General features: G+C 44.9%; 1 protein-coding gene across 1 annotated transcript in view; it reads right to left on the minus strand.

Moving 5' to 3' along the window:
- nbeaa (neurobeachin a) overlaps positions 1-15000 on the minus strand; it is a 328032-nt gene that overhangs the window by 78241 nt on the left and 234791 nt on the right. Inside the window, 7 exon segments of the mRNA XM_052520397.1 lie at positions 4181-4343; positions 7673-7890; positions 9013-9432; positions 10275-10494; positions 10834-11276; positions 12454-12646; positions 14632-14755. Of these exon segments, the coding sequence (XP_052376357.1) occupies positions 4181-4343; positions 7673-7890; positions 9013-9432; positions 10275-10494; positions 10834-11276; positions 12454-12646; positions 14632-14755 (1781 nt within the window).

Here is a 15000-nt window from a genome sequence, read left to right on the forward strand (position 1 = left end):
TTATAAAACATCCAAGAACTGGGGTTTCTAGGATCAGTTTGGCCTCTTAGATCATCATGAATAACATGACATAGACAGGGGGCACCTGATCCTAGATCAGCACTCCAGCTCTTATTGTCTTGGGATGCTGTGTCAACATGGCAGCCATTGAAATTGTAAATCAGAAAAACGAGGTTGGTTAAACTCGGGGGACTTTATATTCGGCTTTGGGAGGAGGAAAGGGGAAGGAGTGAGAGGGTAAACACACACACACACACACACACACATACACACACACGCATACACACACAGACACACACACACACAGACACACATACACACACACATACACACACACACATACACACACAGACACACACACACACACACACACACACACACACACACACACACACACACACACACACACACACACACACACACACACACACACACACACACACACACACACACACACACACACACACACACACACACACACACACACACACACACACACACACACACACACACACACACACACACACACACACACACACAGACACACAGAGACACACACAGAGACACACACAGACACACAGAGACACACACAGACACACTCTAGCCATGCGTGCCAGGCTTCTAAGCTCTTCTTAGCTTTGGCTTGTGAAGGCTACACACACATTTAGGACTAACAAACATTCTCTGTGCTCAGTGAGCCCACATGCTTTGGGTTGGTTTGGGTTGGTGCTCATATCTTATCTCGGGTTTGGGTTGGTACGCTACGCTACGCACCTCTCCCCCTGTCCCTCCGCCCCCCGGAACAGGGGTCACCTCCTCGCCCTTTGACCCTTTGTGGGAGTCGGCTCCTCCTTCTCCTCCCGCCTTCTTTAGGTTCCACACGGAGGGGAGAACACTATCACTCATCTCTGACATTCTCTCTCTCTCTCTCTTTACAGTCACAAAGGTTACTCTTACTCATGGAGTAAGTTCTCTCTCTCATCTATCAAAATCTTGGTTTCCCTGTCAGTGTCATTTTGTTGTCCTCTCTCTCTCTCTCCTATGTCTTCATCTCTCTGTCACCCAGCACTCGAGGCCATACCATGTTCATCCACAAGGTGGCGACATAATGAACACAAATACACACTGAGTGGATAAAACATTAAGGGCACCTGCTCTTTCCAGGACATAGACTGACCAGGTGAATTGAGGAGGAAGATATGATCCCTTATTGATGTCACTTTGTTGAATCCACTTCAGTCCGTGTAGATGGAGGGAAGGAAACAGGTTAAAGAAGGATTTTTAAACCTTGACAATTGAGATTGTGTGCGTGTGCCATTCAGAGGGTGAATGGGTAAGACAAGATATTAAGTGCCTTTGAACGGGGTACGGTAGTAGGTGCCAGGTGCACTGGTTTGTGTCAAGAACGGCAAAGCTGCTGGGTTTTTCACGCTCAACAGTTTCCTGTGTGTATCAAGAACGGTCCACCACCCAAAGGACATCCAGCCAACTTGACACAACTGTGGGAAGCATTGGAGTCAACGTGGGCCAGCATCCCTGTGGAACGCTTTCAACACCTTGTAGAGTTTCACGTCCTGATGAATTGAGGCTGTTCTGACGGCTAAAGGAGGTGTAACTCAACATTAGGAAGGTGTTCTTAATGTTTTGTACACTCAGTGTATATACTACCTGTCTTGTCTCATACATCATATTATGAAATTCCTGAAGAATATCCTTCACCGAGGTAACAGTTTGACCATGATATACCTGAACCTTCACTGAGGTAACAGTTTGACCATGATATACCTGAACCTTCACTGAGGTAACAGTTTGACCATGATATACCTGAACCTTCACTGAGGTAACAGTTTGACCATGATATACCTGAACCTTCACTGAGGTAACAGTTTGACCATGATATACCTGAACCTTCACTGAGGTAACAGTTTGACCATGATATACCTGAACCTTCACTGAGGTAACAGTTTGACCATGATATACCTGAACCTTCACTGAGGTAACAGTTTGACCATGATATACCTGAACCTTCACTGAGGTAACAGTTTGACCATGATATACCTGAACCTTCACTGAGGTAACAGTTTGACCATGATATACCTGAACCTTCACTGAGGTAACAGTTTGACCATGATATACCTGAACCTTCACTGGGGTAACAGTTTGACCATGATATACCTGAACCTTCACTGAGGTAACAGCTTGAATATGATATACCTGAACCTTCACTGAGGTAACAGTTTGAATATGATATACCTGAACCTTCACTGAGGTAACAGTTTGACCATGATATACCTGAACCTTCACTGAGGTAACAGTTTGACCATGATATACCTGAACCTTCACTGAGGTAACAGTTTGACCATGATATACCTGAACCTTCACTGAGGTAACAGCTTGAATATGATATACCTGAACCTTCACTGAGGTAACAGTTTGAATATGATATACCTGAACCTTCACTGAGGTAACAGTTTGACCATGATATACCTGAACCTTCACTGAGGTAACAGTTTGACCATGATATACCTGAACCTTCACTGAGGTAACAGTTTGACCATGATATACCTGAACCTTCACTGAGGTAACAGTTTGACCATGATATACCTGAACCTTCACTGAGGTAACAGTTTGACCATGATATAAATGAACCTTCACTGAGGTAACAGTTTGACCATGATATACCTGAACCTTCACTGAGGTAACAGTTTGACCATGATATACCTGAACCTTCACTGAGGTAACAGTTTGACCATGATATACCTGAACCTTCACTGAGGTAACAGTTTGACCATGATATACCTGAACCTTCACTGAGGTAACAGTTTGACCATGATATAACTGAACCTTCACTGAGGTAACAGTTTGACCATGATATACCTGAACCTTCACTGAGGTAACAGTTTGACCATGATATACCTGAACCTTCACTGAGGTAACAGTTTGACCATGATATACCTGAACCTTCACTGAGGTAACAGTTTGACCATGATATAACTGAACAGAGATCCCCATACATTCACACACACAAGCAGAATCAGTCCAAGAACAGAAGAGCTTGAATATTAATAATATCTACAAAGGTAAATGTTAGTCCCCATGACAACAGAGAACGTTAGTGAAAATATGTCAAGAGAGAAAGACACTGGAACTTACGGTGTTCGTACTAACCTTAGAACTCTGCACGTGCAAAACCCCCGTAGAAAAACAGCCGGGAAGACGAGAGGAAGGACAGAATAGAGAGAACACACAGAGAGACAGAGGACAGAATAGAGAGAACACACAGAGAGACAGAGGACAGAATAGAGAGAACACACAGAGAGACAGAGGACAGAACAGAGAGAACACACAGAGAGACAGAGGACAGAATAGAGAGAACACACAGAGAGACAGAGGACAGAATAGAGAGAACACACAGAGAGACAGAGGACAGAACAGAGAGAACACACAGAGAGACAGAGGACAGAACAGAGAGAACACACAGAGAGACAGAGAACAGAACAGAGAGAACACACAGAGAGACAGAGGACAGAACAGAGAGAACACACAGAGAGACAGAGGACAGAACAGAGAGAACACACAGAGAGACAGAGGACAGAATAGAGAGAACACACAGAGAGACAGAGGACAGAACAGAGAGAACACACAGAGAGACAGAGGACAGAACAGAGAGAACACACAGAGAGACAGAGGACAGAATAGAGAGAACACACAGAGAGACAGAGGACAGAATAGAGAGAACACACAGAGAGACAGAGGACAGAACAGAGAGAACACACAGAGAGACAGAGGACAGAACAGAGAGAACACACAGAGAGACAAAGAGAGAAAAGGAAAAGGATGTTTAAAACAACGGCCTGAACTTATCAAATCAAGTTCAATATTTTTTTTCAGTTTGAGAGCTGAGGGTTAGAAGGTTTCAGTCAAAATTCTTCAAAGTTAAGAAATAAAAAACAATGTAGTATTGTTAACAAAAATAACCAGAGAAAAGGTTGCACTTGCAGGTGTTAAATTGAAGATTAATTTCACCCAATGTGTAAAAACAAGGTGCAAACCAGGGTTGGGATCAATTCCATTTCAATTCCAGTCAATTCAGAAAATAAACCTAATTCCAATCACCAGGCCTGAATAACATGTGTTATCTTGCAGTTCCCCCTCCCACCAAGGTGGGGCAGCGGTGAGCCATACTTACAGAGGGGGAGGTGGCTGCAGAGAGCAGAGGGAGGATCCCTCCACAGGCGATAATGATGTTGTCCACCATCTGAGAGATGAGGTGTATAGTGTTGTGGACAAAGATGATGTTCTCATTGCTGTTCACAAAGTCCATTACTGACTTGGTTGAATGGCTGGAGAGAGGAGAGGAGAGGAGAGGAGAGGAGAGGAGAGGAGAGGAGAGGAGAGGTGAAGAGAAGAGAAGAGAAGAGAAGAGAAGAGAAGAGCAAGGATGAGAGGAGAGGAGAGGAGAGGAGAGGAGAGGAGCGGAGAGGAGAGGAGAGGAGAGGAGAGGAGAGGAGAGGAGAGGAGAGGAGAGGAGAGGAGAGGAGAGAAGAGAAGAGAAGAGAGGAGAAGAGAAGAGAAGAGGAGAAGAGAAGAGGAGAAGAGAAGAGAAGAGAAGAGAAGAGAAGAGAAGAGAAGAGAAGAGAGGAGAAGAGATGAGATGAGATGAGATGAGAAGAGAGGAGAGGAGAAGAGAAGAGAGGATAAGAGAAGAGAGGATAAGAGAAGAGATGAGATGAGATGAGAAGAGAAGAGAAGAGAGGAGAGGAGAGGAGAGGAGAGGAGAGGAGAGGAGAGGAGAGGAGAGGAGAGGAGAGGAGAGGAGAAGAGAAGAGAGGAGAAGAGAAGAGAAGAGAAGAAAAGAGGAGAGGAGAGCAAGGATGAGAGGAGAGGAGAGGAGAGCAAGGATGATAGGAGAGGAGAGGAGAGCAAGGATGATAGGAGAGGAGAGGAGAGCAAGGATGAGAGGAGAGGAGAGGAGAGGAGAGGAGAGGAGAGGAGAGAAGAGAAGAGAGGAGAAGAGAGGAGAGGAGAGGAGAGGAGAGGAGAAGAGAAGAGAGGAGAAGAGAGGAGAGAAGAAGATAAGAGAAGAGAAGAGAAGATAAGAGAAGAGAAGAGAAGAGAAGAGAAGAGAAGAGAAGAGAGGAGAAGAGAAGAGAGGAGAGGAGAGGAGAGGAGAGGAGAGGAGAGAGGAGAAGAGAAGAGAGGAAAGGAGAAGATAAGAGAAGAGAAGAGAAGAGAAGAGAAGAGAGGAGAGCAAGGATGAGAGGAGAGGAGAGGAGAGGAGAAGAGAGGAGAGAAGAGAAGAGGAGAGAAGAGAAGAGAAGAGAAGAGAAGAGAGGAGAAGAGAAGAGAGAGAGAGGAGAGGAGAGGAGAGGAGAGGAGAGAGAGAGGAGAGGAGAGAGAGAGGAGAGGAGAAGAGAAGAGAGGAGAGGAGAGGAGAAGAGAGGAGAGCAAGGATGAGAGGAGAGGAGAAGAGAGGAGAGCAAGGATGAGAGGAGAGGAGAGGAGAGGAGAAGAGAGGAGAGAAGAGAAGAGAAGAGGAGAGAAGAGAGGAAAGGAGAGGAGAGGAGAGGAGAGGAGAGGAGAGGAGAGGAGAGGAGAGGAGAGTGAGAACAGTGAAAGAGGAGAGAGTGAAGAGTTAATAATAAAGTGTTGTTCACGAGAGGGAAACGAGAGGTCTCCCGTCTTTGTCTGTAAACTCAGTTCAAAATGTGCTCACACTCAAACCAAGGAATAACTCAAGGAGGAATAACCCAATGAGGAATAACCCATTGAGGAATAAACCAATGAGGAATAACCCAAGGAGGAATAACCCAATGAGGAATAACCCAATGAGGAATAACCCAATGAGGAATAACCCAATGAGGAACAACCCAATGAGGAATAACCCAATGAGGAACAACCCAATGAGGAACAACCCAATGAGGAATAACCCAATGAGGAACAACCCAATGAGGAACAACCCAATGAGGAATAACCCAATGAGGAATAACCCAATGAGGAACAACCCAATGAGGAACAACCCAATGAGGAATAACCCAATGAGGAATAACCCAAGGAGGAATAACCCAAGGTGGCCCGAGTCATACCGGACTGAGCCTGGGGCACAGTCAACCTTTCATTGGGCTTCTTTATCTCCCCCTGAGAGTGGGTGTGGAATATTCCCTGGGTGTGGAATGTTCCCCTGGGTGTGGAATATCCCCTGGGTGTGGAATGTTCCCCGGGTGTGGAATGTTCTCTGGGTGTGGAATGTTCTCCGGGTGTGGAATGTTCCCCGGGTGTGGAATGTTCCCCGGGTGTGGAATGTTCTCTGGGTGTGGAATGTTCCCCGGGTGTGGAATGTTCTCTGGGTGTGGAATGTTCTCCGGGTGTGGAATGTTCCCCGGGTGTGGAATGTTCCCCGGGTGTGGAATATTCTCTGGGTGTGGAATGTTCTCTGGGTGTGGAATGTTCTCTGGGTGTGGAATGTTCTCTGGGTGTGGAATATTCTCTGGGTGTGGAATGTTCTCTGGGTGTGGAATGTTCTCTGGGTGTGGAATGTTCTCTGGGTGTGGAATATTCTCTGGGTGTGGAATATTCTCTGGGTGTGGAATGTTCTCTGGGTGTGGAATGTTCTCTGGGTGTGGAATGTTCTCTGGGTGTGGAATGTTCTCTGGGTGTGGAATGTTCTCTGGGTGTGGAATGTTCTCTGGGTGTGGAATATTCTCTGGGTGTGGAATATTCTCTGGGTGTGGAATGTTCTCTGGGTGTGGAATGTTCTCTGGGTGTGGAATGTTCTCTGGGTGTGGAATGTTCTCTGGGTGTGGAATGTTCTCTGGGTGTGGAATGTTCCCCGGGTGTGGAATGTTCTCTGGGTGTGGAATGTTCTCTGGGTGTGGAATGTTCTCTGGGTGTGGAATGTTCCCCGGGTGTGGAATGTTCTCTGGGTGTGGAATGTTCTCTGGGTGTGGAATGTTCCCCGGGTGTGGAATATTCTCTGGGTGTGGAATGTTCCCCGGGTGTGGAATATTCCCCGGGTGTGGAATGTTCTCTGGGTGTGGAATGTTCTCTGGGTGTGGAATGTTCCCCGGGTGTGGAATGTTCTCTGGGTGTGGAATGTTCTCTGGGTGTGGAATGTTCTCTGGGTGTGGAATGTTCCCCGGGTGTGGAATGTTCTCCGGGTGTGGAATGTTCTCTGGGTGTGGAATGTTCCCCGGGTGTGGAATGTTCTCTGGGTGTGGAATGTTCCCCGGGTGTGGAATGTTCTCTGGGTGTGGAATGTTCCCCGGGTGTGGAATGTTCTCTGGGTGTGGAATGTTCTCTGGGTGTGGAATGTTCTCTGGGTGTGGAATGTTCTCTGGGTGTGGAATGTACCCCGGGTGTGGAATGTTCTCCGGGTGTGGAATGTTCTCTGGGTGTGGAATGTTCCCCGGGTGTGGAATGTTCTCTGGGTGTGGAGTATCTTTCCTACATCGTGATCTGTAGTTGATTTGACCTACATAAAAGTGAAACACTGTACCCCAGGCCATCGCAGGACCATCTATCTCCAGCCCTGAGTGGCTCTGGTCTAAAATGGTGCACTACACAGTGTCTAGGGTGACTGTCTCTGACCTCCAGAGCGAACACACACGCGCGCGCGCACGCACGCACGCACGCACGCACACACACACACACACACACACACACACACACACACCTCCTCCAGACGTGTACGTCTGTCTCCAGGGCGAACAGCAGGTCAGTGAGGAGGCGCTGGTGCATGGGCGACCACTTGAACTCTGGGATACGGAACATGGTGGTGCGAGGCCCAGGGCTGAACTGGCGCCGCTGCTCCTCTGTCATGGGCATCCCTCTGAAGCCCAGGTCCACACGCAGGTCACGTTCCAACTGGGCCGCCGTACGACCATGGAGAGCCTGTAGAGGGGAGGAGAGAGACATGTCAAGGTAAGTTGGGGGTTCAGTTCCAGGGAAGTAGAGAGACAGGTCGAGGTAAGTTGGGGGTTCGGTTCCGGGGAAGTAGAGAGACATGTCAAGGTAAGTTGGGGGTTCAGTTCCGGGGAAGTAGAGAGACATGTCAAGGTAAGTTGGGGGTTTGGTTCCGGGGAAGTAGAGAGACATGTCAAGGTAAGTTGGGGGTTCAGTTCCGGGGAAGTAGAGAGACATGTCAAGGTAAGTTGGCGGTTCAGTTCCGGGAAGTAGACAGAGATCAATATCTAGGTCTCCATCTCTAACTATACAACTGGGGAGAGGGAAACAATACCTGAGCTAAAACCAACAGTTGAAATAACCTTATTATTGACAATAAAACAGAAGCTAAGCTAACATCTAAGTTAAAAACCATGTCAGGGCTAATAACTACGGCTAAGCTAACATCTAAGTTAAAAACCATGTCAGGGCTAATAACTACGGCTAAGCCAACAGCTAAGTTAGGAACCATTTCAGAGCTAATAACCACGGCTAAGCTAACAGCTAAGTTACAAACCATGTCAGGGCTAATAACTACGGCTAAGCTAACAGCTAAGTTAGGAACCATTTCAGAGCTAATAACCACGGCTAAGCCAACAGCTAAGTTATAAACCATTTCAGAACTAATAACCACGGCTAAGCTAACAGCTAAATTAAAAACCATTGCAGAGCTAATAACCACGGCTAAGCTAACAGCTAAGTTAAAAACCCATTTCAGAGCTAATAACCACGGCTAACCTAACAGCTAAATTAAAAACCATGTCAGAGCTAATAACCATGCCTAAGCTGACATCTACGTTAAAAAACATGTCAGGGCTAATAACCATGCCTAAGCTAACAGCTAAGTTAAAAACCATGTCAGAGCTAATAACCACGGCTAAGCTAACAACTACAGCTAGGTTCGATTTTAAAGTTTGAAAGGATCGAAAATGTTAGGGATACATTTAGCTATTGTAGTTAGCCAGCCATGGACTTGTTTATCTGAAAACAGTAACCAACGTTAACTATAGAGTTACCTCAACTGACCTAAGACACTTGAGGTAAGATATTTGACACACCAGGAAGATATACCTGAGTAGTGGCCGTGGTCTGGATCTTCATCTCCTTCCCATCATCAGACCTTTCTGTATCAGACGTGGTGCTCACCGTGTCACCTCCAGCCTTACCCCCTGCCACCTCTCCATCTGCCCCAGACGGACCCTCTCCCCCTGGGTAGCCCTGGATCTCAGCTGCCTGGCTCTCTCTCTGGGCGATGGAGCTGATGTCAGACAGGGGACTCTGGATCTTGAAGGGCCCGACCTCAGGGAGCCCTCCCTGGGCTTGGATCAGGTCTGAGCCCCTGCAGGAGGTCATGTGGGCTAGGAGACTCAGGTCGTCGCTGGCGCTGGTGGAGGAGTGGACAGGGCCAGAGCCTAAGGGGTTGGGCTGGTCCGGGCTGGGCAGAACCAGAGGGTCTGTGGTGGCCAGTGCTGGAAGCAGCTTCTCATCAACCTCAGGGGGAGAGAAGACAGAAAGATACCATTCAACATGTCGTCCAACATAGAGAAGGTGATGACGTCTCCCAGAAATACCACACAAACACCGGATGGTGCTTTCTTATTTAAAAAGGTGACACATCTTGACCTGTCAAAGTGAATACAATAAAGTATATTGATGTGAATGAGAAAGCCAGAGAGGACGAGAGGAAGGAAGGGAGGAAGGGAGGAAGGGAGGAAGAGAGGAAGGGAGGAAGAGAGGAAGGAGGAGCGGAAGAGAGGGAGGGAGGGAGGAAGGGAGGAAGGGAGGAAGAGAGGAAGGGAGGGAGGAAGGGAGGAAGGGAGGAAGGGAGGACGAGAGGAAGGGAGGAAGGAAGGGAGGAAGGGAGGAAGAGAGGAAGGGAGGAAGAGAGGAAGGAAGGAAGGGCGGAAGGGAGGAAGAGAGGAAGAGAGGAAGGGAGGAAGGGAGGGAGGAAGGGAGGAAGGAAGGGAGGAAGGGAGGAAGGAAGGGAGGAAGGGAGGAAGGGAGGGAGGGAGGGAGGGAGGGAGGGAGGGAGAGGAGGGGAGGGAGGGAGGGAGGGGGAGGGAGGGAGGGAGGGAGGGAGGAAGGGAAGGAAGGAAGAGAGGAAGGAAGGAAGGAAGGAAGGAAGGAAGGAAGGAAGGAAGGAAGGAAGGAAGGAAGGAAGAGAGGAAGGAAGTAAGGAAGAAACCAGGTAGTGCAGCAGAGGCATCACAACTTCCTACAGTGAGATAGCTCCTTGATACTGTGTAAATACAGAGTATTTATTCCTTATCATGATGTTGTTACCACAGGAAATGACGGGAATATTCCTATTAAAACACCTTTTTAACCCCTACCTTGCTGAAGAGGAATCCGTTGTTGCTAGGGACACTATCTTTCTCGTCGGCAAGGGTGATGAGCGGACCCATGTTCCCATCATCCTCCATGGCGCCCAGCCCCGTGACCACCGTCTCATCTTTCGATGTCAGGTTACCGTGGTTCCCTTTCAGCTTCTGCACCACGGCACTGTAGGCGCTGTCCAGCAGGGAGTCCACCTCCACTAGGGGCCCATTCTCTATCCTCCCTCCTCCTATCCCTCCTCCTCCCAATCCCTCCATCCTCCCTCCTCCTCCCAATCCCTCCATCCTCCCTCCTCCTATCCCTCCTCCTCCCAATCCCTCCATCCTCCCTCCTCCTATTCCTCCTCCTCCCAATCCCTCCATCCTCCCTCCTCCTCCTCCCAATCTCTCCATCCTCCCTCCTCCCAATCCCTCCATCCTCCCTCCTCCTATTCCTCCTCCTCCCAATACCTCCATCCTCCCTCCTCCTATCCCTCCTATCCCTCCTCCCAGTCCCTCCATCACTCCTCCTCCAACCAGTCCATCCATCACTCCTCCTCCTCCTCCTCCTCCTCCTCCTCCGACTATCCCTTCTGGAGACAGATCCAGGTCGTCTAGTTTGACCTCTGTGGCCTCCACCTTTTCCGCCTTGATATCCACCAGGAGGTCATGAACTTCGACCCTAACGCCTGACCCCTGACCTTCCTCCCCAGGGGTCAATGCTTCTCTGTTGGGTCCCTTCACGCCTAACCCGACCCCTCCCTCAGCAAGCAGATTCCTGGAGACCCCTCCTGCTCCTCCCTCTCCGTACTCGGCCTCACTCTCGGGGGTCTGGCTCTGGGAGTGGTCGTCCAGCTCGCGGATCTCCAGGTTGCCATTGACGACGGGGGCGGGCGTGGCCGAGATGCCGGAGATGGTGGAGACAGAACCTTTCTTCCCCTTCTTGATGTTCTCCTCCTCCTGTCGCTGGTACTCCTCGTACATCTTAGCCAGGTACTCCTTATGGGCCTCGTAGGTTACCTTAGAGAGGGGGAGACATAATCAATAACTAATAATCAATAACATCTTAGCCAGGTACTCCTTATGGGCCTCGTAGGTTACCTTACAGAGGGGGAGACATAATCAATAACTAATAATCAATAACATCTTAGCCAGGTACTCCTTACGGGCCTCGTAGGTTACCTTAGAGAGGGGGAGACATAATCAATAACTAATAATCAATAACATCTTAGCCAGGTACTCCTTATGTGCCTCGTAGGTTACCTTACAGAGGGGGAGACATGATCAATAACTAATAATCAATAACATCTTAGCCAGGTACTCCTTATGGGCCTCGTAGGTTACCTTACAGAGGGGGAGACATAATCAATAACTAATAATCAATAACATCTTAGCCAGGTACTCCTTATGTGCCTCGTAGGTTACCTTACAGAGGGGGAGACATGATCAATAACTAATAATCAATAACATCTTAGCCAGGTACTCCTTATGGGCCTCGTAGGTTACCTTACAGAGGGGGAGACATAATCAATAACTAATAATCAATAACATCTTAGCCAGGTACTCCTTATGGGCCTCGTAGGTTACCATAGAGAGGGGGAGACATAATCAATAACTATTAATCAATAACATCTTAGCCAGGTACTCCTTATGGGCCTCGTAGGTTACCTTACAGAGGGGGAGACATGATCAATAACTAATAATCAATAACATCTTAGCCAGGTACTCCTTATGGGCCTCGTAGGTTACCTTACAGAGGGGGAGACATAATCAATAACTAATAATCAATAACATCTTAGCCAGGTACTCCTTATGGGCCTCGTAGGTTACCATAGAGAGGGGGAGACATAATCAATAACTATTAATCAATAACATCTTAGCCAGCTACTCCTTATGGGCCTCGTAGGTTACCTTACAGAGGGGGAGACATAATCAATAACTAATAATCAATAACATCTTAGCCAGGTACTCCTTATGTGCCTCATAGGTTACCTTACAGAGGGGGAGACATGATCAATAACTAATAACACCAGAGATCAATAACCAATAACTAATCCATCATTTGTTATCAACGTGTTTTCATTATATAAACGGTACAAGGCTGATTGACATCATGTAACACTTGCAATAGTCTAACATTAACAAAATAATACCCACAACCCCCCCTGACTCCAGCCACCCAACATCGTGTGATTACCTTGGAGTGAGCGATGGACAACGTATCCACCCAGACCCTCCATCCCCCCCACTCATACTTGATGGCGTGGTAGAGCAGGATCCTGAAGATGTTATAGACCATCTCCATCATCTTCTGTTCCTCTGGGCTCTTGGGGTTGATGTAACCCAGACTGAACATCCAATCCTGCCACACTGAACACTGTAACAGACACCTAGAGACAGACAATATATCATCAATATATCATCAATAATATCATCAATATATCATCAATATATCATCAATAATATCATCAATATATCATCAATATGTCATCAATAATATCATCAATAATATAATCAATATGTCATCAATAATATCATCAATATATCATAAATAATATCATCAATATTATCATCAATAATATAATCAATATATCATCAATATATCATCAAAATATCATCAATAATATCATCAATATATCATCAATATGTCATCAATAATATCATCAATAATATAATCAATATATCATCAATATATCATCAATAATATCATCAATATATCATCAATATATCATCAATAATATCATCAATATGTCATCAATATATCATCAATATATCATCAATAATATCATCAATATATCATCAATAATATAATCAATAATATAATCAATATATCATCAATATATCATCAATAATATCATCAATATATCATCAATAATATAATCAATAATATAATCAATATATCATCAATATATCATCAATATATCATCAATATATCATCAATAATATAATCAATAATATAATCAATATATCATCAATAATATCATCAATATATCATCAATATATCATCAATAATATCATCAATATGTCATCAATATATCATCAATATATCATCAATAATATCATCAATATATCATCAATAATATAATCAATAATATAATCAATAATATCATCAATAATATCATCAATAATATCATCAATATATCATCAATATGTCATCAATAATATCATCAATAATATCATCAATAATATCATCAATAATATCATCAATATATCATAAATAATATCATCAATATATCATCAATAATATCATCAATATATCATCAATAATATCATCAATAATATCATCAATATGTCATCAATAATATCATCAATATGTCATCAATATATCATCAATAATATCATCAATAATATCATCAATAATATCATCAATATATCATAAATAATATCATCAATATGTCATCAATAATATCATCAATATATCATCAATAATATCATCAATATGTCATCAATAATATCATCAATAATATCATCAATATGTCATCAATAATATCATCAATAATATCATCAATAATATCATCAATATGTCATCAATATATCATCAATATGTCATCAATATATCATCAATAATATCATCAATAATATCATCAATAATATCATCAATATATCATAAATAATATCATCAATATATCATCAATAATATCATCAATATGTCATCAATAATATCATCAATAATATCATCAATATGTCATCAATAATATCATCAATAATATCATCAATAATATCATCAATAATATCATCAATATATCATCAATATGTCATCAATATGTCATCAATATATCATCAATAATATCATCAATATATCATCAATAATATCATCAATATATCATCAATATATCATCAATATGTCATCAATATATCATCAATAATATCATCAATATATCATCAATAATATCATCAATATATCATCAATAATATCAGTAATATCATAAATAATATCATCAATATGTCATCAATAATATTAGTAATATCATCAATAATATTCATACTGTGATCAATAATACTGTTAGGGTTGATACTACACTAGATAGATGATGTCGTTAATATCTCAGTGTGTGTGTTCTTACCTGTGTGTGTTCTGTGTGTGAGTTCCTGTGTGTGTGTGTATATGTGTGTGTGTGTTTTTATGTGCATGTGTGTGTGTGTATGTATGTGCATGTGTGTGTGTGTGTATGTATGTGTTAATGTGTTTGTACGTATGTATGTGTGTGTGTGTGTGTGTGTGTGTGTGTGTGTGTGTGTGTGTGTGTGTGTGTGTGTGTGTGTGTGTGTGTGTGTGTGTGTGTGTATGTGTGTGTGTGTGTGTGTGTGTGTGTGTGTGTGTGTGTGTGTGTGTGTGTGTGTGTGTGTGTGTGTGTGTGTGTGTGTGTGTCCTCACCGTCTGTTCTCTCGGCTGCTGCTGAACAGTTTGATCATGTCAGACAGGAACAGTGTCTTGACCTCCATCAGTTCAGTACTGGGACTAGAGCTCTTCAACAAGGTCGCTACCACCTTCAGTATCACTGACAGAGGCAGGGGGGAGGGAGGGATGGAGGGAGAGAGAGAGGAGGGAGGGATAGAGAGAGAGGTAGGGGGAGAGATGGAGGGAGAGAGAGAGAGGGGGGGTAGATGAAGGGAGAGAGAGAGAGAGAGGAGGGGGAGGGAGAGATTGAGGGAGAGAGAGAGAAAGAGGGGGAGGGAGAGATGGAGGGAGAGAGAGAGAGGGGGAGGGGGAGAGATGGAGGGAGAGAGAGAGAGGTAGGGGGTT

The sequence above is a fragment of the Oncorhynchus keta genome, chromosome 6, assembly GCF_023373465.1.
Source record: "Oncorhynchus keta strain PuntledgeMale-10-30-2019 chromosome 6, Oket_V2, whole genome shotgun sequence".
NCBI classification, from domain to species: Eukaryota; Metazoa; Chordata; class Actinopteri; order Salmoniformes; family Salmonidae; genus Oncorhynchus; species Oncorhynchus keta.